Here is a 24,173-nt window from a genome sequence, read left to right as displayed (position 1 = left end):
GAGGGAAAAAAATTTACTCGATCAACTATTATATTGATTTCGTTGACCTTTTTTTGTCGTATACCTTTAATCACACTAAAGAGTATTAATAATGATGATGACGATGATTAGGAGGATGATGATTTTATCATCATTATGAAGATGATCATCTTCATCATCTGTGAAATTTTCAATAAAAAGTGTTCAAGATTTGAAGACGAAAAAAAGTTCTAATAGAAAATATTTTTTTCTCTTTCGACTTTTTCATCTGCACTTGAAAAGTTTTTTTTCTTTTACTTTTTAAAAGAACTTTTTTTCTGTTCTATTTTCTATTTTGGATTCTTACGAACTGACCATAGGTCACCAATCATCTCGAACCAATTGATAAGCTAATCGTGGGTATCATGATGATGATCATCATGAAATTGATCCAGTTTCAAGAGATAATCAAGTAAAGAGATGGAAAGAAAATCTTACAAGCCAATAGATTCAATTCAATATCGATTAACTTTGAATCAGAATTTTTTCTCATTTTCGAAATTCTTTTTTTCTTCTATTCGAATTCACCTTTTTTCTTCTCCTATTTATCAATTATATAAATAATTCTATCGGTTCAAAGTTTTCATGATCAAATTTCATGATATCCGACTGACTGAATTTCCAAAAATAAATCAAAAGTTATCAATGAATATTAATGTTACCTCAATGAAATCATTTCTAAACTGAAAACTTTTGTCTCGATTTTAGTATTGATCAATTTTCGTTGTTTAATTGCAATTAGCTAATCACAAATTGCCAGCAATTGATTTAATTAACTTCTCTCGTAATCAAGTGATTAGATTATGAGTTAATTTTTCCCGAATAAATTAATTATGATAATCACGATTAACGATCAAGGTATTTTATTAACTGAAAGGGTTTTTTTGCTTGTTGTTGGGTTTTCAATGGTTGATCTTTATTGATTAACGTTAACAATTAACAATTAAAACAGTTTTAATTTACACACAGACACAATTAGAGAGTGAGAGAGGTTTACAATTAGTTAATTAATGTTGGTAAATATTATGATTAGAAATTAATTAAATGATTTTTTAGTATTAGTTGTAATGATTAACAGTTTCCAGATTTCAGTTTTGTTTTTAACTCAAGAAAATTAATTAATTGTAAGTGTATTTGTTTATTTGTTAACTTGATTAAGATTATCATGATTATTTAATCAAATTAGATTCTAGTTAATGATTAACATTAATAAATTATCATCATTGAGCTGATTGTAATCTGATTATTGCGTTGAAACAATTTAAACTTCATTTTAATTGTTACCCTGACCAATTTGGGACTTTTAGTTTAATTATTTTCAATTATCCATTCACATTGATTATGATGTGTAAATGTTTGGATGGAAAGAAATTAGTTAATTGTTACTAAACGTTTACTCCTGCCAATAATTAATTAGATTGATTCATACAAATCAATCCAATTAAACTAATCTAATGATACATTTGATTGCTAACAATTTAATCTCAATGTAGTCAAATGAGAATCTAAAAATGAGGCAAAAAAAAGCAGTTTTCATGTAACAATTAACTTTGAATCTTTAAAAAGATTAACTAATTGTTGTCAACTAATTCAAGCAAATAGCAAGAGAAACTTTTTAACTAATCATAGTGATAATCAGTTAATTGTTAAGAAAATGTTTTTTTCTGTGTTAATCCAATAAGATTAAAAATGATACTTAATCAGTTTCAATTAGTTTGAGGTTAGTTTAGTTTTTGATTAATTACTCAAGGCAATAGCTTATTGATTAGCATGATGATTAAATCTTATATATAATATGATTAAACAGGAATGTTTTGTTAAAATTAATTGTGATGATTAAGATTTGATGATTAAAAACTCAACTCTCATGATTGATTTTTCTGTCTGTGTGTTAATCCAAATCAAAAATTGTCGATCAATCCACTTATCCCTAAACTGGATTAAGTATAATTTGATTAATAAGCAAGTGAGAGAGAGAGAGATGAATGTAATATGTATTGCGATTATCGTATAACTGTTTTCTGTTGTTGTTCCATGACAATTAAATTTAATTGTCAACAATCAAGGTTCATCTGAGTGTTTGGCTAAAGCCAACAAAATGGTTGTCAACTCTTTCTTGTTAACTTTTCCATCCTTGTCCATATCACAAGCAGATAAAATTGATTCCTTAAATGAGCTCAAATCATTAGCATCATAATCCTACAATTAAATGGATAAAAAAAATTGATCAACATGATGAAACAATTAACTAATTACAATCAAAGAAAAGGAGTAAAAAAAAAGCGATTCACTCAAACCTTTTTCACCATTTCAAGAAGATCCTTCAAGAAACCAGTCAGCTCTTCATTTTCAATGGTTCCATTATGATCCTTAATTAAGGGAAACAATTAAATTGGAATTACAATTAAGATTAATCCACTATAATTATCATCTTTAATCTTCATCATTCTCATCTTCAAATGTTTCCATGACAACCATAGATGATAGAGTTTACCTTAGGAAAAAAAAATCTTTTTCTCTTCAGGTAACATATTAGTGTTTCTCTTGTTGTTGTTTTGATGTTTCATATGATTTTTTTGTTCCATCTCACATCTCAATCATCTTTAGGATGATGATGAAGACAAGGATGAAGATGAAGATACGGATGATAAACACTTACCTTGTCATAAACAGCAAAGACCCTTTCAATATCTTGTTTGCTCAAATTTGCTCCTTTGAATGAACTTTTTCTCAAAAAATTTTCCTTGACAGGTAACAGTCTATTATCATGGGATGAAGATGATCAACAAAAGAAATAGGTAAAAAACAAGGATGATGATGATAAAAGGATGAAGATGATGAAAGTTTATATATATATAAATTGTTGATCATCATTTTCATCATCATTCATCCTCCTCCTCCACCTCAACTATCAACATGTAATAATATAAACAACAATAAAGATCCAAACAAAAGTTATGCTTCACTTGATAAAACTATTTTTTTTCCTATTTAATTACAATTTAGTTTATATTGTTCAATCTAGTTGCAGTTTTAATCATGATTAACTGTTAATCATGATGAAAACTTAACCATTAACCTAATTATTATTGTGATTTCACTTTGATGATAATGATGATGATGATATTGATACTTGATATTGGAGGGTTGATGAGTTTGAAATGAAATTGATTCAATCAGTTGTGATTAAGTATCAATTTAAAATGTTTTAAATTAATTGAGCAAAATTATCGATGATTTTAATTTACTTACTTTGCCATTTCACTCAATTGTAATTTGCCATCTTTGTTTGAGTCAAAAATGTTCAATAAAGTCTCAGTATATTCATTCAGTTTTTCCTCAGTAACATTATCTTTTCTTGCTTCTTTCAGGAAATCACCAAGAAAACCCTTCATCAAATTGGAAAAATAAACAATTAATTAGTTAATCTATTGGTTAATCTAAACGAAAACAAATTAACAATAACAATCAAGAGAAAATTTCAAAAAAAACTGAACAACTTTTCATGATTCTCATTATGAATACATAAAACTGAAAGATCAAACTAAATTTGAGTCAAGTTAATTAGATTAACGATTGTTTCCGATAAAAATTTACAATCAGGAGCCATTATTATCCATACAATGTAGCTGATTAACTAATTATCCTTGTAATCAAAGACATCGAATCGAGTTGATTGTTACAATTAGTGGGATTTGAAAATTAGAAAAAAAAATCGGAAAACAAACCTTCAACTCTTCAGAGTCAATGTAACCATTTCCATCGTTGTCATATTTAGACCAGATCTGAATAGATTAAAGGTAAAGGTGAATTGGATTGGAAGATGATGATGATAAGGGCAATGATGATAAGAAAGAGAATGAGAGTGAGGAAGTTGAAGATAAAGAAGATTTTGTTATTCATGAAAATAAACATTGAACCAAGAAAAGAATAACTCATTAGATTAATTGAGTAAACAGATAAGCCAGAATTCAGGTAAGATGAAGATGAAGACAAAGATGATGAAATTCATTATAATACATTGGAATTGGTGGAAACAAAGGTAAAACCTTGGAAGATAAAGAAGAGAGAGAGAGAGAGCTTTTTCTTCTCATTCGATAAGCATACACGATAATACCTTTTACGATCAATGGATGTACTTTTATCTCCATTTATCATCATCTTTTCATCTTATCTTTATCCATGAACATGATGATGATAAAAGAAACAAATATTGTCCATCTATCAGAAGCAATGATATTATTAGACCATTGAATTCATTTGATGAAAAAAAAACCTTTTCAACGTTACATGGTAATCGACATGTTCAATGAGAGGGGATAAAGTCAAATTCATGATATTTCATCTGATTCTGTTACATGTTCATGTGTTCAGGTAAATGGAACGAGATTATCAGTTGTTAATAATTATATAATTCCCTTGAGGAGATTGGAAACTTTTGGAATTGCAACTTTTTGTTAAGTCTGAATTTTTTATTTTCTCATGGAAATTTTAATTCCAAATAGAGTAACTATCAGTTTCTATCATGTTGTTCTCGATTTAAGAGTCGAATTTTTCACTAATGTCAAGTTGGAACATTCCCTTTGGCAGAATTTCTGTCAAAATAGAGGAAAAAGCTGCTTTTCGAAAAACCATCGAATAAAAAAGTTCGAAAAAGGAGAAAGAAAATTCAATGGGAAACAAAAAAGTTCGAATAAGTTCAAGTTGTATCTATTTTCGAATTCCTAAATGAAATGGAAAAAAAGATAAAAGTTCTAACAAAGTTTTTTACCTTTTCGATTTGATAATGTTGATTATATGGGAGTAGAAAATTTCAGCAAAACAGCAAAAAGGAAAATTGCAAATTCGAAGAAAGGAAAGAACAATTTTTCTTGTTCTTTTCCATGATAATCATGATAATGATCAAGATGATGAAGATGAGAAGATGATAACAGTAATAATAACAATATAATACCTGGAACGTGATGAAAAAAGACCCGAAACTAAAGTTCTGGGAAACAAAAAGTTCTGATTCTTGACTCATAAATTATTTCAATCATGAATTTGAATCCATAAAGAAATTCATATTTTCCCATTACAAGGGAAAAAAAAGTTCACAGAATTGAGATTCTAGTTATTTATTGATGATTCAAGTGGTTGATTAGTTAATTGTTATCAACGAGTCTTGAACAAGCATTAAAATCATCATGAAAATGATGATTAAAATTCAACTGATATTATGAATATAAGATTAGATTTAATTTAAATGAGTTGAATTAAATTATCATCATCTGGTGTCATTGGGTTGGGAGATTAATCAAAGTTGATTGTTGTTGATTTAATTATGGTTTTAATCAAATTTATACTTTGACAAAATATAATCAATGTTAATCAATGCAAATGTCAAACAATCAAACTGATGACAATTGAATGTCAATCACTGAGCAACAATTAGCTAAACAAATAAATTAACAAAATCAATATTAGGTCAAAGTTGGACAATTAACAATTGATAAACTAAAACAAAAGGCAAAATGATAAATGAAACAATCAACTAATCACAATTGAAGGTTTATAACATACAATTTAATTGTAATCATGATTAAAATGATCAATTTAGTTTATTGATTGTTATTATTTTCCTTTACTTGTTCAATCAACTTTAATCAATTCAATGTAATAATAAATTATCATCAAGATTTGAACAAAGTTAAACAATATAATATATATGTTATTTACTTAATCATAATGATTAACCATCAATGATTAAACTGCCTAAGGCTATTTAAACAATTTAATTGAAATTCATGATAACAATCAAAAGGTTGAAATTAAATTAGATTAACTTAACCAACTATTATATTAATATTTGGGTCTATGATAAATAAAAAATAATAAAATTAGTTGATTACTTTTAGTTGATTGTTGATCATTAACTAGATGGAAAACAATCAAATTAATCAATCACAATTATAATCACAAGTACATTAGGTCAATGTGATTAGTTGATTGTTCAACTTTTCCTTATTATGATTGTTACCTGATTGTTGTTCATCAATTAATAACTTGACTATCATTAAGTCAACGGGTTAATTATTGATTGTTGTTGTATCTTAAATAAATCCTTTGATAATTATAATGATTAATGTTCACCATTGACAATCTCATTGTTAATTGTGAACACAATTAATGTTATCTGATATATAACGGAAATTAACGGTTATATCATTAACTTTGGTATCGATGACAACAATTAGTTGATTACAATTCAGCTAATAATCTGATTGCTCTTTACATAATAATAATCAAATCTAATCAACTTTTAGTATTTATGAAATAGTGAAAATATTCAATTTGATTGATTGATTTGCTTTAAATTTGGTTTATCAGTTTTTTTTCCTTCCATGAGGAACTATTGAAATTCATGGTAATCAGAAAGTTCATTCAGAACAATTTTTCTTTCTCGATAACCTTATTTTCATGGAGAAATTTAATATTCTTTTGAATCTGAATATATGAGTCTCGATTATACACCAAAAGATGGAGAATGAACTTTATCGAAGAGAGAGAGAGAAAAAGTTCTATTTCCATGAAAATCTTCTGGAATTTCATGATGTTTCAAACTGATGAATTACAAACAAGAAAGGTTGAGATTAAATCTGGTTAATCATTTGGAACAAAAGTGAAAATTTAAAATTCGAAACTTTTTTTTCCATGTGGTTCAACCTCGATAATATCATGAAATCTACACTCAAGATTATGATTCCAAGCAATTGATTCAAAACTAACACTTATCCTCAACCTCTGATTAAAATAATCAACTGTGATTATCACGAGCAATTTAAATCATCTGATCAATCATGACATGAAACCATGAAACTGTTACCAAGTTACAAAATGAAAAAAAAAGTTCTGAGTTGTGATTTTAAAGTTATCATGAAGCTTGATAATAATAATAATCCAATTCAATCAAATAGAAAATTTCATTGACATTTATCAATTTAATTCATATTTCAATTGATAAACTTATCATCAAAATTTCATCATTCATGATCAAGTTTCATAATAATAAAATTCTGATATATAAAATTCATGACTCTCTATTTATTTCTTCTGATAATGATCAATATTCATGATAAGAAACTCATGATGTGATCGTTAGATTGAACTTCAATCATTGAACCATTTGGGTATTGGTAATGAGCAGAATTTTGTTCTTATGAAATCATGTTAGAACTTTTTTGGGTGAAAAAAAAGTTCGAAATTTTCTAATAAAAAAAAAGTTCCAACAGATTTTCCCTTAAGGATAAACAGGATATGCTAAGTTATCACCTTGATGGAAAGATAATGAATCTGAGTGGAAATTGGATTGGAAAGAATTGATTCTTGGTGATTTAATCTTTTCCGAAAATCTAATTAAACAAATGATTCATGGTGATTGCTGATTCGAAAGATTTTTATCAGAACTTTCTGATAAAAAGAAAATCAATCTGATGGAATGTTAGAAGTTTGTTTGAACTTCGAGAATATCATTTCATGAGAGTTATCATCATCCAATCTGCAGAAATTCATGAGTTAATGCAGAGCTGAGTTCTGATCAATTAGCACCACGAAATAGTGATAATAATAATAGTAATTGATCATCGAAAAAAGGAAAAGAAAAAACTTCTAAATGTCCAAACTCAACTCGAACCTGAAGGCTAATGAATAACATGAAATGACCACCAGAAGATTAAAGATAATCACCTGAATCAAGTGGTGATCATGGAAATTAATGATAATTGATTAACAAGAATTAACAATGATTAAGTTGAAGGAAAAAAGTTCTGCCAATTATTCATTAGATTCAACTTATCAACAACAATGATTATCATGTTAATCGCCATGATGATGATGATTTATAAATATCATGTTAATCATCATGATTACGGAAACATATTATCGTGTAATAATATTCATTGGCTTTCAGAAAATGGATCTATCAGAATTTACGTTTACGATGAAAAGTTTTCGAGATGAAAATATTACCATGAATGATTAATCATGTAATAAGAATACATTATATGAACTTTTATATGTTCTTATTCAATGATAAGTAAACAATATTGTAAATATAATAATATCATGAGAAATCAATAATAAATAATAATAATGTTATAATATTATCGTTGGTGGGGAAAAGTGTAAAGTGAATATTTCCTGAAACTAAGTTTATGAGATTAATATTCAGTGTTCATGGTGAATTCATGGTAACTATGCAATTTATTTCAATGGAAAATTGAATTTCATAGTTAAGCGGGAACTAGAATTTTTTGAATTTTTGTTGGAAGAAAAAAAAATTCTTTCCTTTATTTCCGGAAACTTAATATCATTCAAGAAATAGATGAATAAAGAGAGTAACGGTAAACGTATCATATGTTAATCTAATCAGAGATTTTGTTTTCTCTCTTTGATTATCTTGATGATTTGATTTCTCTCTTGTGTTGGTTTGAATGGAGAAGGAAATTAGATGGTGAAGTTGAGAAAGGAGGTTACAGGTCATTGGAGGGTGGAAGAGAAGGTTGAACAAGGTGGAAGGTGGAAGGTGGGATAAGGAATGAAAGAAGATGAGAGAGAGAAAAAGGAAGGAAAAGAGAAATAAAATCTTTTCTTTCACTTGGAATTTTGTTCATCATTCTGAAGAGAGGATAAAAAGAACAGGGAAAAGGTAGGAGAAGATTGAAAGTGGCTCAAGAGGAGGTGGAAGAAAGAGGATGGAGGGTGAATTGGGTGGGTGGTGGGTTGAGGTGAAGGTGGTAAAATGAAACCTGACAAGATAAAGTAGTTGTAGTGATATAATATTATTGTAACATGGTTTTCCCACCGAGGGAAATATATCTTTATTAGGATAAATGTGATACACAATAACAAGATATTAGATACAACTTGACTCTGGTGGGTTCAAATTCATTGGTACTTCATGATAAAAACCTCATGAACTCATTATTCTTGGTTTTTATATATATATCTTAATGATTATGAGAATGATAAAATATATATTTAGCTGTGATCAAGATAATCTAACATATGTAACCTCATGTTGACTATTTATTTATATGAAATATTATTATCGGTGTGTAACTGAATTAACGTTCATCATAATCAATGAATTCGAGAGGTTTAAATGAAGAAACAGAAAAGTTTTTCTTTCTCTCTGTCAATTTTACTGTTATACATGGATGAACATCTAAGTGGACATAACATCTTGTTACTAATCTAATGGATGATGATGATGATGATGACAATTTTTATATTATCATCTAAAAGAAGGTAAAAGTTTTTATCCTTCTGAATTATCATTGGGATGAAATTGGATTAACTTTGTTTTCCCTCTATATGTATTTCTGACTGTGATATAATCTCATGATATTTTCCACCATGTTTCAAACTATGAATTAAGAATATGAAATGTTGGTACTCTCTCTCTCTCTCTTTCTCTCTTTCTCTCTGTAGATTAATTAATTAATAAGATAACTGTGATTGTCCTTTGCCACTGACATGATTTACTTGGAATGATAATTATTCTGAAGAAGATGATAATATGTTGAGAACTTTCAGAACTTTCCTCAACTATTATTGCCTCTACTGAACTTTTCTCTTCCTTGGTTCTATTGTTTTCTTTCCTGTGTTAGCTTTACCCTGTCATTGAGTTTGATTGAATTTTTCCACCTCACACCATCACCTTGGGAGTGATAATAATAATAATAATAGAGTAAGTAAAGGGGAAAGTGAAACAATTTCGAGGAAGGCAAAAAAAAATAAGTTCTAACAAAAGGTTCTACCTTTAAGATTTGAGGTGGAAAATATTGAAACTGTTTTACTTTACTTCATGAATTCATTATATATTAGATATGATATGAATTCTGAGCTCATGATGGAAATTGTCTGAGAAAGTTTGTTCGAGAATCGGGATATAAACATAACGTAATGAGAACAGTTCAAGTCAAGAAAGTAAATGCTGAGAAGATGAAAATAAGAAAAGAATTGAGGAAAATAAGTTCATCTTCATGATGATAATGATTATAAATGTCAGAATTTTTCTCGTCTTCTTTTTCATGATTTTCTTTTCCAAGAGTTTGCCCCAAATTTGAAAAAGACAAAATATTATCTTCTCATGGTGAAGGCTCTTGTTTCAGTTGAAACAGAAAACATCCCATCGATTCTGAAAACATTACCATGAATTCATGGGCAAGGTTGATTGATGAGCTTTAACTTGTATCTTCTTGATGTGTTACTATTTTTCTTGGAACTTTTTTTTTCTTTCTCTCTTCGAATCGTTTCTGTTCGGGCCATTCGATAAATTCGTGATCATTTTAGATTCGAAATACATTTATATCATCATCTTGTTTTCATGGTTCAGTAGGTACATGATGTAAGGATCATGTCAAATGAGCATAAGAACAGAAAAGTTCATGATAATATCCAAGAAATGGTACATAACTGGAAGGGAAAAATATTCGAGGTGGAAGAAAATTTTCCATATTTCACCTTGAGCAGATTTCAGAACTTTTTCGTCTTTTATTTCTTTTATCTTCATCATGTTAATCAATCAAATCTTCAAGCAATCATCTTAATCATCATCAGTACTCATCAGATTATAATATAATTCTGATTTCTAATGATAACAATTAACTGAAAACAAAAATCAATCTTAATCTCTTATCAACCAAAGTGAAAAAAAAGGAAGTTAAAATTTTACTGAACTTTTTTTTTTACTCTAATGAATTTTTCTTGAAACTGTATCACTGATTTTGATCAAATTTCATGGTGAAAAATTATTCATTCATGGAGATGAGTATGTTCAATGAATGAAGAAAAAAGGAAAATGATTAATCTGATTGTTACATGTTAATCATTCCAATGAGCATGATGATGGTGATGATAAACATGATGATGGTGTTGTTGTTGTTGCTAAATTGTCATGTTAACAAAAGGGATTCTTGTTAATATGATAATATTACAATTGAATAGGATAAAAGTTCAGTCTCAATGTCATGAGAATACTATTATCATGAAGACACAGAGAGAGAGAGAGATGAGGATGGTAGAAGTGGAAAACCAAGTTAGAGTGGTAATCACCTTGAATCTATCATGACCATCGCCATAATGTGTTGTAATATCATCTCGTTATTATCTGATTATTATCATAAGCTCAAAATGCAGAACAAAAGATGATGATGATGAAGAAGATGAGGATGAAACAGGAAGACAGATGATGGTTCATCTTGATGGTTAACCAAAGGGAAACCTGGAAAACCACCCACTTCCTCTTATGAATATTATAAGAAAATAAAAGAATTTTTTTTTCTCTTTTTGAATTAATATAATGAACTTTTATCAAGATTCCTAAACAGATAAACTTTCAGTTGATTATTATATTGCTTTTAATGGTTAATTTAATTTCATCTTCATCACCATGATGGTTATTATTATTACTATTATCATGATATCTGGAGTCAGACAAAAAAAGAGATAATAATGATAATAAATCATCACAAAGTGTTCGGAATCTCATTGTCTTGTGAATGAACTTTAGGTGAATAAGTAAAAAATTTCATTTTAACAGAAATTCATTCATCATGTTTACTATCATGACTTCACGATCAATCTTATCAATTGTAGCACAATTTTATTCACTGATTCGTAAACATATATCAAGCTCCCAAATGAATTCCGTGGTTATGAGTTTACTCATGAATCTTATCCCATTTTAAGCATTTCAAATCAGAATATGAATCTTACCTTCATAAAGTCAACAGATGATTCAAGGGGATTGTCAAAACGGAACAAGAGCAAAAATGATTCCTCCAGGGGCAACAATTGAGCCAACTGAGTTCCACCATGATGATCGGAATTAGAATCAGAATCAGAAAGAGAGATAAAAAAAATTATCATCATCATCATTAAGAGAAACATTGAATTTCTGAACACAATCAAGAGTTGATTGAGTTAATTATAACAATAATAACGATTGGTAACCATTGATTCATGACAATCAGCTGAGTTAATTGAGTTGATTTAGTCGCATGTGAATACAAAGTATTCATCACACACAGAATTATATAAATAACATGATTGTGATGAAAAGTTGCTGAGTAAAAATCCTGAATCTGGTGTTTATCATGATAAAGATATTGTATAAACAAAATGGATTGTTTTTATACAATAGAAACCAGTAATTGGATTCACCCTGAGGCAGTAAAGTTTCAAAATGTTCAGGTTAATTTCTATCGTAATCATCATCTCCTTCATGGTGAATGAATTTCTCAGAAGTGAAATGATGATAATTTACTGAATTCATTATCTAATCTTGGTGAAAAAAAAACAAAAGTTTGCACTTGTAAACGCTGATTTTCATGATAATATATTGTAAATGTAATAAGAAGTAACTTTGTTCATGACATGAACTTTTACCATGAAACTGAAGCTTCTTGTTTTTCCGTCCATGATAAACTCAACTTGTAATCACCACATTAACTTTAATTGAGGTTTCATCCTTGTAGAAAATGTTTTCAGCCTTCAAATAATTAGCTCGTAGCTGATCAATATCATCATGGGGAAACTGAGAGATATCATGAGATGGAATCTGAGCTTTCCCTGAATCTCTCTCTCTCTCTCTCTCTCTCTCTCTCCTTTATAATAGAAGAGAAAATTTTTCATATATTCTAATGGAAAATGTTTTTCTTTTTTATTTTTATTCATATTCTATTTCAATTCTAATCCTTTTGGTTAACAGGAAATTGATTCTGATGATGTTGAAAACACCAAATAAAAACTTCATTATCTTCATCCTGGAAAATGAAAATTTCATGATATAACCTCAAAAACATGATAACGGTTCAATCCATCGCCTGAGGCAGTGTTTACATCTCTATTTATAAATAAACATATCAAAAAGGACTTTGAATATAAGCCTTCAATTGATTTTTGAACTTTTTCATCTAAAGGTTTCATCTCATAAGATTTACCATGAAAACTCAACTAGTTATTATAATACTAAAATTTTCATTCCTTTTTTTTGTTTAGACAAAATTTTCCATTAGTTAATTGTTATCATCATCATGATAATTAACAATGACAATAAACTTGTATCATGAACAATTTAATCGTACCACTAGTGAATAACTGATTACCATGGGGTCAGAATGGAAATGATTTCAATTCCCAAAATTAACTACAATCAATCAAGTGAAAGATCATGATAACAATTATCATTGTTAGTTTCAAGAGTGATTAGCTAATTGTACCTAATAGCATTTTCCAACAATTTAACAACCTACACATTTACAATTAAATTTTCATGATGAAATTCACAAGCGACTTTTATAATCAGCTGAAGAAGGAGAAAAAAATTAAATCGTTACCTGGAACAATTTAATAAAAGATTATGAAACTTTTTTGCTACTTCGAATCAAAAAAATCGAAACGAAAAAAAGTTCTAAAAAAAGTTGTTCGATCAGATAAAGATTGTCATTTAATCGTGATGATTGATTAGATTAATCCAGTTTCTTTATCTAATTGTCGAAACTTTATCCTGAACATGATTAAGTTAATTATCTTTGATATGATCTGAATCATCACAATTTATCAGTTCACAATTTGATTACAGTTACTAATTGTTTCGAGTTGGTAATTTCACTTCCATCACAACAAGACTGATTTAACAATCAAACTTGATTATTTTTTTTTATCAACTCAGACAATTAATTTGGTCGGTCGTTACAATTTATCCCAACTACTTCATTGATTGTTAGATGTTTAAAATTGATCACAAAAAAATGGTGGTTGATTAAATTGATTAGTTCATCTACAAATCATAATAATAACTAATATGTATTAAAATGTTCGATTTAAATTGTCAACTAATTGTTAGCAAATAATAAGTCTCTAGTTAATCAGGAAAGTTAATCAAGAGAAAAACTCAATGGATAATAACTGAAGATATTATATTTCAATTTGATTGTTGTTATTGGTGATGAGACATTAACTGTCACAATGTAAAGATGACAATAGTAGAGGGAAAATCGAGAGTGGGAGATGAAGATGAAGACAAGGAAGAGAGAGAGAGAGAGAGAGAGAGAGAGAGAGAGAGAGATGGAGAAACTTGGGTGACAAAGGAAGTGTCAAGAATATGGTGTTACAATAAGGAAAAGAAGAAGAAAAAATGAAAAGAAGAGAATGATGATGAAAAAAAGAATTTCTAAAAATGGAAGCTAAATAATATCTTCTTTATGACAGAAAACCCAATAATCTTTCATCCATGGTGGGTGGTTGTGGGTGGGACAGTTGATGATGTTCATTCATGATGGAGATGAGCATGAGGACTCATCTTCATTTTAATGGGATATCAGGGATGAGGTGAAGATGAAGGTTATTGGCAATTTCAAGTTAACCGTTATTATTATTGTATTTTGATTGGTAACTTGATTGAGAATTGTAATAATAATCATCTAATATATATTACTCACCTCCCTGATGTCAATTTTACCATCCTTATTGTCATCATAAGCCTCCATGAAACACTCCTTGATTTCAGCCAACATGGAATCTGAAACAACCTTTGGAGTAGAGAAAAAAAAATTATTATTTCCATTTGGTTCTAATTAGACAACTGAAGAATTCGAGAAGAAAAAAAATCTTCCATTTCAAGAATCTTAAAATCTCATTTTCGTTTCAAGTTTCAGTTCCATTTTTTTTTCTCCTCAATTCTATTCAAATGCTGTTGGTGTTTTTTTCTGTTCGATAAATAAACAATTAACTAATGGAATCGAAAAGTAATTCAATTTTATTCATTGAATTTATCATCATTTTAGAAAAATGTGAGAGAAGGAGAGAGATGAACAAGTTCACAAAGTTGCAGAACTTTTTTTCGAAATTTTTTTTATCTTCATTAATTTCCAGTCTGTTTTTGTTTACCAAGGTTACTATTCATTTGAAACAATGAAAATAAACATTAACATGATAAAGATTAGTAAATTTTTTCTAGCTTATTCAGTTGGTCAAGCATGGGTCATCATCATCAACAACATGGAGATGATTAACATCTTGACCAATGGCTCATAAACTTATGAGCTCTTCATGGAAGGAATTTTTTCCCATTCTTAATGATATAAAAAAAGATTTCGAAACTGTATCATCTCCATGGATAAGTGTTCAGAGAGAGAGAGAGAGAGAGAGAGAGAGAGAGAGATATTAGCATGATAATGATTATTCGAGTCTCTGTCTGAGCTCGTAGGGAGAAAATCGATTCGTAAAGTCTATCAACAATCATCATCGAATCAGAACTTTCTATCTATTATCTTCTATTTTCATCTTATCTCATGATTCATGATCTCGAATTCAGTGTTTAAGCTTCCAGATGAACATTCAACTTCTGCTACTATTTCATGAATCAAGGTTAGAATTTGAATCAATATCGTTAAACGATCAGGGTAGTTCATGGAGTATCGGTTGAAAGAGTTTATCATGTTGAAACATTTTCGATTTCAATATAATTCCCCTGTACTTTTTTCAATGATAAAAATTCAACATTGTGAATCATCTTCATGGAACCAGAACTCATGAGAAGGGGAGAAATAGTCGATTCATCATTTTCTCAGATGAAGATGATGCTTATCAATGAGCTTTTCCCAAACAAAAAATTCAGTCGCATTCCCTGTAATCGAAATCCCTACAAATCTCATTATCCTCATGTAGGTTCAGAACTTTTTTTTGAAAAAAAAGTTCTTCCTATTATCCTGTTATCCAGTTTCACCCATTGATCATGTTCATGGTACAATTTAGACTCCAGGTAATCAATTAATCATAGAAAAAAATTGAATAATTTAAATTTTAATTCACCAAAGTATTCAAATAGTTCACGAAAAATAATTCATGATCACCAAGTGAGATGAAAATAAATGATCATTAAATTTTTTACAATTAAAATTTAATTGTTTCTAAGTCTTGATCCTTGATCATTAAAAATCAACTTAACTGACCAATTAATCAACTAATCAATTAAACTTTCAAGAAGTGAAAATAATTAACAGATCAATGCTGTTGATATAATCAATATTATCAACCTTTTAAATATGAATGATTTAGTAATTAAACTCAAGTATATATTAAATTTACTAAATGAATGAATGAATGAGTGAACAATTATCTTAATTGTTGTAATCTGATTAGTCAACCAACTATATTTAGTCAAGTGTTTATAGTTAATTTAATTAGTGTGGTTAAAACATATTCACATAAAAAAAAACAAACCTCAAGGTTGATATTGATTGGCAAAGAGAAACAACAATTTAGTTAATCATTGATTGTTATGAGAAAGAAAAAAATGATTTTCTAAATAATCAAGATAATTATCATCATATTTATCATCATTTTCATCATCATCATCATGTAATTAATGTTGTTACCTGAATATTATGTTGACCAGGTAAAATCATGATTCCTTTTACATGATAATCTTGATTAGTTATCATGTAATGTTATCAATCCTCTAGAGGGATTTTGATGAGATGATTTATATTTCAACACGATTAATCATCTAATATTTTAGATTTGATTACATTTAGAATGATGATAAAGAAGATGATGAGGAAGATTAGATGAAAAGAAAAAAGTTCTAATTCGAAATAAGCTCACAAGTTCGAGTTCGAAACTTTTTTTTTCTTATCGATTTTCCTTTTGAAATTATTAACTTGAATTGGAAACTTTTTTATTCTTGTTGATATTTTGTTGATTTTTCTTTCGTTTTCTTAATTGTTAACTGATTGTTTGATGGTCACTTACCTCTGGACGAGCATCGATTGCCTTGACCGACGAAATGAACTCACGAAGAAAATTGTCCAACTCTTTACCTTCAATGAAACCATTTCCTAGAGGAAAAGAAAACATTGTTTCATATTAGAACTTTTTTTTACTTTCGAACAAAAAAATATAATTTTTTCTCTTGTAATAACATTCGATCATGATTAAGTTGACAATTAATTCCTAATCAGTAATGATGATACATTTACGCTCATCAATTATTCAAGAGATTGAGTAACAATAAAAAGGATTAATACTTGAAATTAATTTCAGCTAAAATTAACGATTAATTAGATTAATTAATAGTCGAGAGTTAATTTCATCTTAAGTTTTTGCTTATTAATTGAAATTATTAGTATGTGATAATCATTTACGATTAAGGGTTAATCATAATCGCCTCAAAGATTAATATTCATGATTAATACCTTCACGTTGAAATGAATATTTAACTTGATAGCTAATCCTTAATAAAGTTTAATCAAACGATATAAGTTAATCAAGTCAAGTTAATCAAGTTGAGTTAACAATTAACTAATCAACCCTATTAAATATGTTAATCTGATCCAATATTTGAGGTAACAATTAACTTGGGAAAATTAATCAACGTTTCAATGGATTACTAGGTAAATCAACAAGAAGAAGAGAATAAAAAGTTTTTCCTTCTCTCGAATTTGTTAGAACTTTTTATTAACCTTCCATCGAATTATATAATTTTGTTTCTTTTTCAATTTTCTTTCATAATAGTTAATATTAATACTTCATTCATAGTGATTCTCATCAGAATTTCAGCTTTTGGAAACGATTCAAAGTTTACCCTTTTTCGAGGACTCACATCAGGTTACATTAGAACTTTAGTTCGAGGTTAAGTCGAATTGGTTTTCATCGCTTCTTTCATGGAAAATTCTGATCACGAAATATGAGATTATTTCATTATCATCATGTTGAAACTTTCATGATTCCATTGAAACAAAGTTCACACCAAAAAGTATCTTCATTAGTATTAATCATTATCACCATGAGGTGTCACATTATCACAACGATTATCAGAGTTATCCTGATGACACCATGAACTTGAATCCATGTAATTTGTTTCAATTGTAAAATCAAGGAAACAAAAGTTAACATAATTAATCAGTTGATTGTGTAAAATTCTGACAATTTTTTTGTCTAAAGAAATTAACTCGATAAGCTGAGAAATTAACTTTTAATTTGATTTCCATCATGAAATGAGTTAGATAATAAATGTTCAAGATGAACTGAGATTCAAATAATAACATGATAAAAGAAAAGGTTCTGATATTCAAAGCACGATGTTATCCAAGTAAAGTTCTGAATGAAAGCTCATGATATGTTGAAAGATTGGTATGTGTTAGTACAATGATAATGAAAGATGATAAATAAATAATGAGAAAGTTTCATGAGAATCATCATGAAGCTTGAAATGAAAGGTGAAGAGAGAGAGAGAGAGAGATAAAAAAGTTCAATAGATGACAAAAAGTAAATAGATGTTGATATATGAGATTATAAAGCAGAAACAAAAAAGAGAAACAAAAAGTTAGTCTTAGATTTTGATGAGATGAATTAATTATCTGAATTCAATCAGAATCTGAATGTGAATCCAAATTATCACCATGAGAGAGTGAGAGAGAAAGAGATCGACAAAACAAACACATCAAATCTAAAAGTGTCAAACCAATGTCATGGAAAAGAAGAAGAGAAACAAAATGAAGAAAATTCTTGCCTCAAGCTCACCTGTAAATATGATGAAAAGGAAAAAGAGTCACCATGAAAATCATCAACTTTTACCATGAAATAAATTCTGAAAGGCTGTTATTATTACATTATTATTATCATCCTTTTGGTCATCATCAAGTTTACTAATGACAACATTAACTTTATGTGGATTTATGGTAATGTCAATGTCAAATGATTTCATGGTGAACATTTATGATGGTCAGTTTTGAGAGAGAAAAGTGAAATTGAGTCAAATCTGGGAGCTAATGATATGTTTTCATGTCAAATTTAATTATTTACAAAGGAGAAATATTAATAATCTTGAATTTGTTGTTTTCGAAAGAAAAAACCACATCTATTAGTGCACAATTTAGTCAAAATTCTGGGATTCGTCAGTTTGAACCAACAGAATTCAATCTCAATCTTAAGATGTAAGATGATGAAGATAAAATAATAATCAAGATAATCTGTTGAAGATTTTCATGGTTTTTGTTTTTTCTTAGGTCTGAATTTTCAATAAAGGAGACGATGAAAAATTCATTACGAACTTTTAAAAGTTCTTGGTAAAATAATTCTGCAAGTTTATCGGGAGGATTTAGCAACTTTTTACAATTCTTTTTGCTAGATAATCCTCACCAAGTTTTTCTTATTGTTAATCAGTCCTATGAATAAGGAATAGAGAGATTAAGACAAAGAGAATGAAAATGAGAGAGAGAGTTAGGGAGAGATTATCATGAAGAACTGAAAACTAATCAACTACGAATTCAATTGAAATTCATAACAACTAACAATTTTTTTCGTAAACAATGGATCAGCATTCATCTCATTCCCTGAGTGTTGTAATACTGTCATGATATTTTACGATTATTAGAAATCAAGGTTATCGTTTATTTAATTGTCTTTATTGATCAAGGTGAAAAATGGTTCGAAAGGATCAATAGATTAAATGAATTAACAATTAGAATATTTTTTTGTTTAAATATTATCTTTTTGAGAATTTATTTTTCTTATCTTTTAGTATCGACATTGTTTATGGAAGCTTTCAATTTATCACCACAGTTATTGCATAATAATAACAAGATAATAATAGGAAAAGAAAACGATTCCAACTCAATGATAACTCATGATGAGAGACTTTTTCATTGATAATGAACCTTTTCCGTTCTGTCTTCATGATTAACACCATGTAACTCAATTGAAATCGAACGTTGTTGGAATAAGAATATAAATGAAATGAGAACAGAATTTTATCTCTTTGACTTCGAAAGACAATTGGTGAATATATTGGAATGTTCATGGAGTGAGGAGAGAGAGAGAGCGGTTCAAAATTCGAAATCAGAAAAATTGGAATCTACTTATTTTCTTTTATCCTTTTAGTTGATCAATCACCCTGGGAATCTGATAGAATTCATTCATTGATTCTATCAGATTTATCTGACCATGGGGACTAATTGTCATGCAACTGATGGAAATTTATTCTCCAATATTCATGATGAATTTTCAATCTGAGGAAATTTTATCATTTCAAATTTTTCCCATTCGAATCTATTTAAATATGAGTTAAGAAAAATTGTCTTGAGCTTATTTCAAATTCCACCATGAGAATTGACTATTATTACCATAAACATGAATTGGTTACTCACATTCATGTTTATCTTCATGTAACCAAGATGATCAACAAAAGGACAAAAACATTTAATATTAAGATTTATGGTGATTATCATCATGAAAATGTTATATATACTTGAGGAAAATTCAGATTGTTAATCAATGCTTGTTGTCATTAAATTGGTTATCCATTCATTCATGAATCAATAACAATTGTATCAGAATTGATGATTGATACATTATTCAGAGCAATCAGATAAACTGAATCCTCATCACGCTGTCATGAGCTTGATGATAATCATGATTAACATTTGATATTTACCTTGAGATGGATTTGCTTCAAGAAACATACAGATGAATTTATATCAAATCAATTGATTGCAGAATAATTGACTGGATAAAATTTTTCGAAAACAAAAAAATTTTCTTTTTTTTTCGAAAAATTCGTAACAATATCAATTCTATCAAGTGAAATGTAATCTGACTCTAAATCCGATTAGTTAATTGTTTCACACTGAATGAATCTAATTCTCCCCTAATCGTAGCAACTCTTTTCTCTCCCTGAATCAATGAAAAATTCAAACCGATAATCCAATGAGAGAACCTGAAATTATCCTGATACTTCAGGTAAAAGATTTCATGATTATCCTGGCGATGAGAAAAGAAAAGTAATTTATAATTATGTAAATAAGAATGAATCAAGAAGATGAACTAAGATTCTGATGATTAGATGGATGATAATTGGAATGGATATAAAATCAATTGAATATCCCAAGTCAATTAAGATGGACTCAAAGTAACTTTTCTAATCTCCTTTTCATCATCATCATCATCATCATCATGGAATGAGCTCATTTCATCCTCATCTTCTTGAGATGAAGATGTAAAAACTTTGGCTTAAGAGAAGCGGAAAAAAGAGCTTGCTGACTTTCAACAATCTCCTCAGAAGATTTTATCTTCTACCTGTAAGCTACTTATCAAGGTAAGAAAAAAGAGACAAAGATGATGATAAGGATGATGAACATCTACACTTGAGGGTAGGAAAAGAAAGGAATATATAAAAGACAAAGATGATAAAGATGATAAGGATGATAAGATAAACAAGGAATTGGATAAAAACCACTAAATGGGAAAACGTAATCAACACAATTTACAGTTAATATTATTATCTATTAACTCGAGTAATAAAATCCATTCCCTTACCTCTATTCACACCTTTACCCTTTAACTTTTCCCACCTTGAAATAATTTCCATGATATAGAATAAGAAATTCATGAAGTTAGAACAAAAAAAAACTCCAAGTCTAAGAAAGTTCATCATATATCGAATTGAAAAGCTACTACCAACTCAGAATATTAAATAATAGGGAGGAAAAATCGTTCCGAGAAAGAAAAGAGAAGCAAAAAGTTCTGAAAAATTCCTAAGACAAATTTCCATTGAAAATCATTGGAACTTTTTTCTTCTTGTTTCTCATTCTTTTCTGTATATTATACTCGATTCACCATGAATTCAGAGGCTTCTGGAATATATTTTTTTTTTCAGGGAAAAAGAATTGGTTAAAAAAGGTAAATTTGATAACATCATTTACTGTTCATTGTATTCAGTATTCATCATCTCAGAAAACAAACTTGAAACATCAAGATAATGATAACCATCACAATGATTATCATCATGATCTCCATGAAAATCATCATCATCATTGACTTTATCATTATTATGTTTTCTTTTCGTTTGAAGGTAGAGAAGAAAAAAATTTCCAACTGAAACGGTTCAAAAGATATTATTTAATGGATTCTGATTCTGATTCATGGTGATGATGAGATAATATTATATTCATTGTGATCATTATCTCATATCATGAGTTTTCATCATCATCAATTTTAAGTATATTCATTTATAGCATCGTCTTGATGGTTATCACTTTTGTCTCAGTCAATTGGTCAGTAATATTTATCATATATTATTGGACAATGGACTAGAGTTTACAGAATTTTTAACAAAATGAAATGTTTTTTTTTTCATTCTGAATTCCAAATGAAGAAAAAAAAACTCAAATTCCATGATTATCCCTCTTCTATTAATATATAAGCTTCATGATGATGATGATAATCATGATTAACTGACAAAAGTTTTTGGTATTAAATTTGATGATCAACCATTCATTTCATTTGGAGAGATTCATTTTTGCTATCATGTTATCGTCATGGTGGAAATGTTAACCCACCTCGTTGATTACAGGTCACCCAAAGGTGGGGATTTAGTATATCAACTCAATTCTAATCATGATCTTCACCCTTTAATCAATCTGTTAAATGGTAGGTTGATTTTAGGAGCAATTAGCTTACCAGTTAATTACAATGTTGTCAACAATTTACTTTGATAATCAGATGATAATACAGAATTGGAAGTTGTAATAGTAATATTGAGAGAGAGAGAGAGAGAGAGAGAGAGAGAGAGAGAGAGAGAGAGAGAGAGAGAGAGAGAGAGAAACGAAAAAAAGTTCCAAGGTCGAAAATGGGTGAAAAAAAGTTCCAACTATAGGATTTATATGTACATGATGGTGAGGATATTCACTGATAATCGTTATCACCCTGAATAAATCATGAATACAATTTAAATCAATAATGTTAATGATTAAAAATGAATCAAGACTCAGAATATTAGATGGAGAGAAAAAAAAATTAGAATACAAAAGTTTCGAGTTTCGAACTTTTTTCCTCTTTGTCTTCGAACTTTTCTATTTTTTCTCTTTCGATTTTTCTTCTTCTCTTCTATTATATTTTGTTCTAATTGTTAGATTTTGTCTCTTTCCCTCAATCATCTTTATCCTTGATTGTTGTTAATTGTCAACTTGATTGTTATATATTATTACTTTTTCTCTGGGTGACTCCCTTTCATACCAACTAGTAACTACTACTAATGATTAATTGTGATAATTAATAATGATGCTAATTAGATTGTTTCGAATATTTTTTTTTCTCTCTCTCTCCTGATTTTCTGTTAATTGTCTACCTCTAATTGTATTGGATTTAATTGCTTTGTTGTCAACAATTAAAATCGTCTAATCATTGGAAATCATAATGATGATAAGTTGCTTTGTTTTATCACAATGAGTTAGATTTATTATCAACATGATTAACTAAATCATCATTTGCTTAATTGTAATGATGTTAATGATTTTAAACCTTTCAACTTACTTTCTGACAGCTACAACTAAACTGTAAATGATTAGTAAATTATCACATATTAATTGTTACATCTCTTCAGTTTTATCTTGATTGATGAGGGCTTAATTGTTGTTGATTTATTTAGTCTTTTCTTTGTTATTTAATCTCTAATCAGTTTGTTATTGATTTTTGATTATGATAATAAAGTTAATCAGGAATCACTTTGAATGTAATTGATTGATTTCATTTGAGACTCAAATTGACCAGAAAACTTGATTAACCTGATTGACCAGATAAACTGTGGTCAAAATTGAGAACCTAAATCATTAACAATTTTGTCTAGCAAATGAGCCAAATCGTAAATATCGAGGGTTAATTAGTTTTAATTGTTGAAGAAAATTAACTTACCATCATGGTCATAGTGACTCCAAACCTCCATGAATTGAGCTGAGGTCAAATTTTTCAATTCCTTAGTTTTATTATCACGAAATTGGCTCATAAAGTTGCGTGATAATTTCGCATTGGAATTGGCGTTGGTTTGAGTTGGTGTTGTTGTCGAAACATTGTTGTTAATTGTAGTCGAAGTTGCCATTGTTATTATCGTTTGTTTGTCGAGAAGATTTTGATTATAGTTAATTACACAGAGGAACAATTGAAACTTTTGAGAATTAAGATTTTTGGTTAACTTACTCTTCTAACGGTAAACAAGTGAATGAGAAATCAAATCAAATGTCTATGGGAAAAAAAGGTTATTCAAGATTTTGCGCACAAATTTTTCTCTTTCATCAATCTTTCATTTAATTAGAACACTTCGAACTTATTTTCGA

At 28.5% G+C, this 24,173-nt stretch overlaps 1 protein-coding gene across 1 annotated transcript; it reads right to left on the bottom strand.

The window, feature by feature from the left end:
• Positions 1–865: 865 nt before the first annotated feature.
• Positions 866–24,071, bottom strand: LOC128385672 (calbindin-32-like). The gene is made up of 9 exons (XM_053344560.1): positions 23,755–24,071; positions 16,819–16,904; positions 14,505–14,594; positions 11,779–11,865; positions 3,747–3,803; positions 3,271–3,407; positions 2,678–2,777; positions 2,316–2,387; positions 866–2,217 (listed from the first exon to the last, which is right to left on the bottom strand). Exons 1-9 carry the CDS (start codon positions 23,936–23,938, stop codon positions 2,080–2,082), a joined length of 951 nt encoding a protein of 316 aa, XP_053200535.1. The 5' UTR covers positions 23,939–24,071; the 3' UTR covers positions 866–2,079.
• Between the last annotated feature and the right edge of the window lie 102 nt (positions 24,072–24,173).

This window comes from Panonychus citri, unplaced genomic scaffold (assembly GCF_014898815.1).
Source record: "Panonychus citri isolate SS breed McGregor unplaced genomic scaffold, ASM1489881v1 Contig00001, whole genome shotgun sequence".
NCBI lineage: Eukaryota > Metazoa > Arthropoda > Arachnida > Trombidiformes > Tetranychidae > Panonychus > Panonychus citri.
This window is presented reverse-complemented; position numbering and strand designations above follow the sequence as displayed.

What these genes read in the sequence shown, in the direction of transcription:
- LOC128385672 (XM_053344560.1), bottom strand. Translation starts at nt 23,938, where the DNA reads ATGGCAACTTCGACTACAATTAACAACAATGTTTCGACAACAACACCA. An exon ending in GAGTCACTATGACCATGATG is followed by an intron (nt 16,905 to 23,754) that starts GTAAGTTAATTT and finishes CTTTTCCTCTAG; the next exon opens with GAAATGGTTTCATTGAAGGT. An exon ending in CAATCGATGCTCGTCCAGAG is followed by an intron (nt 14,595 to 16,818) that starts GTAAGTGACCAT and finishes TCTACTCCAAAG; the next exon opens with GTTGTTTCAGATTCCATGTT.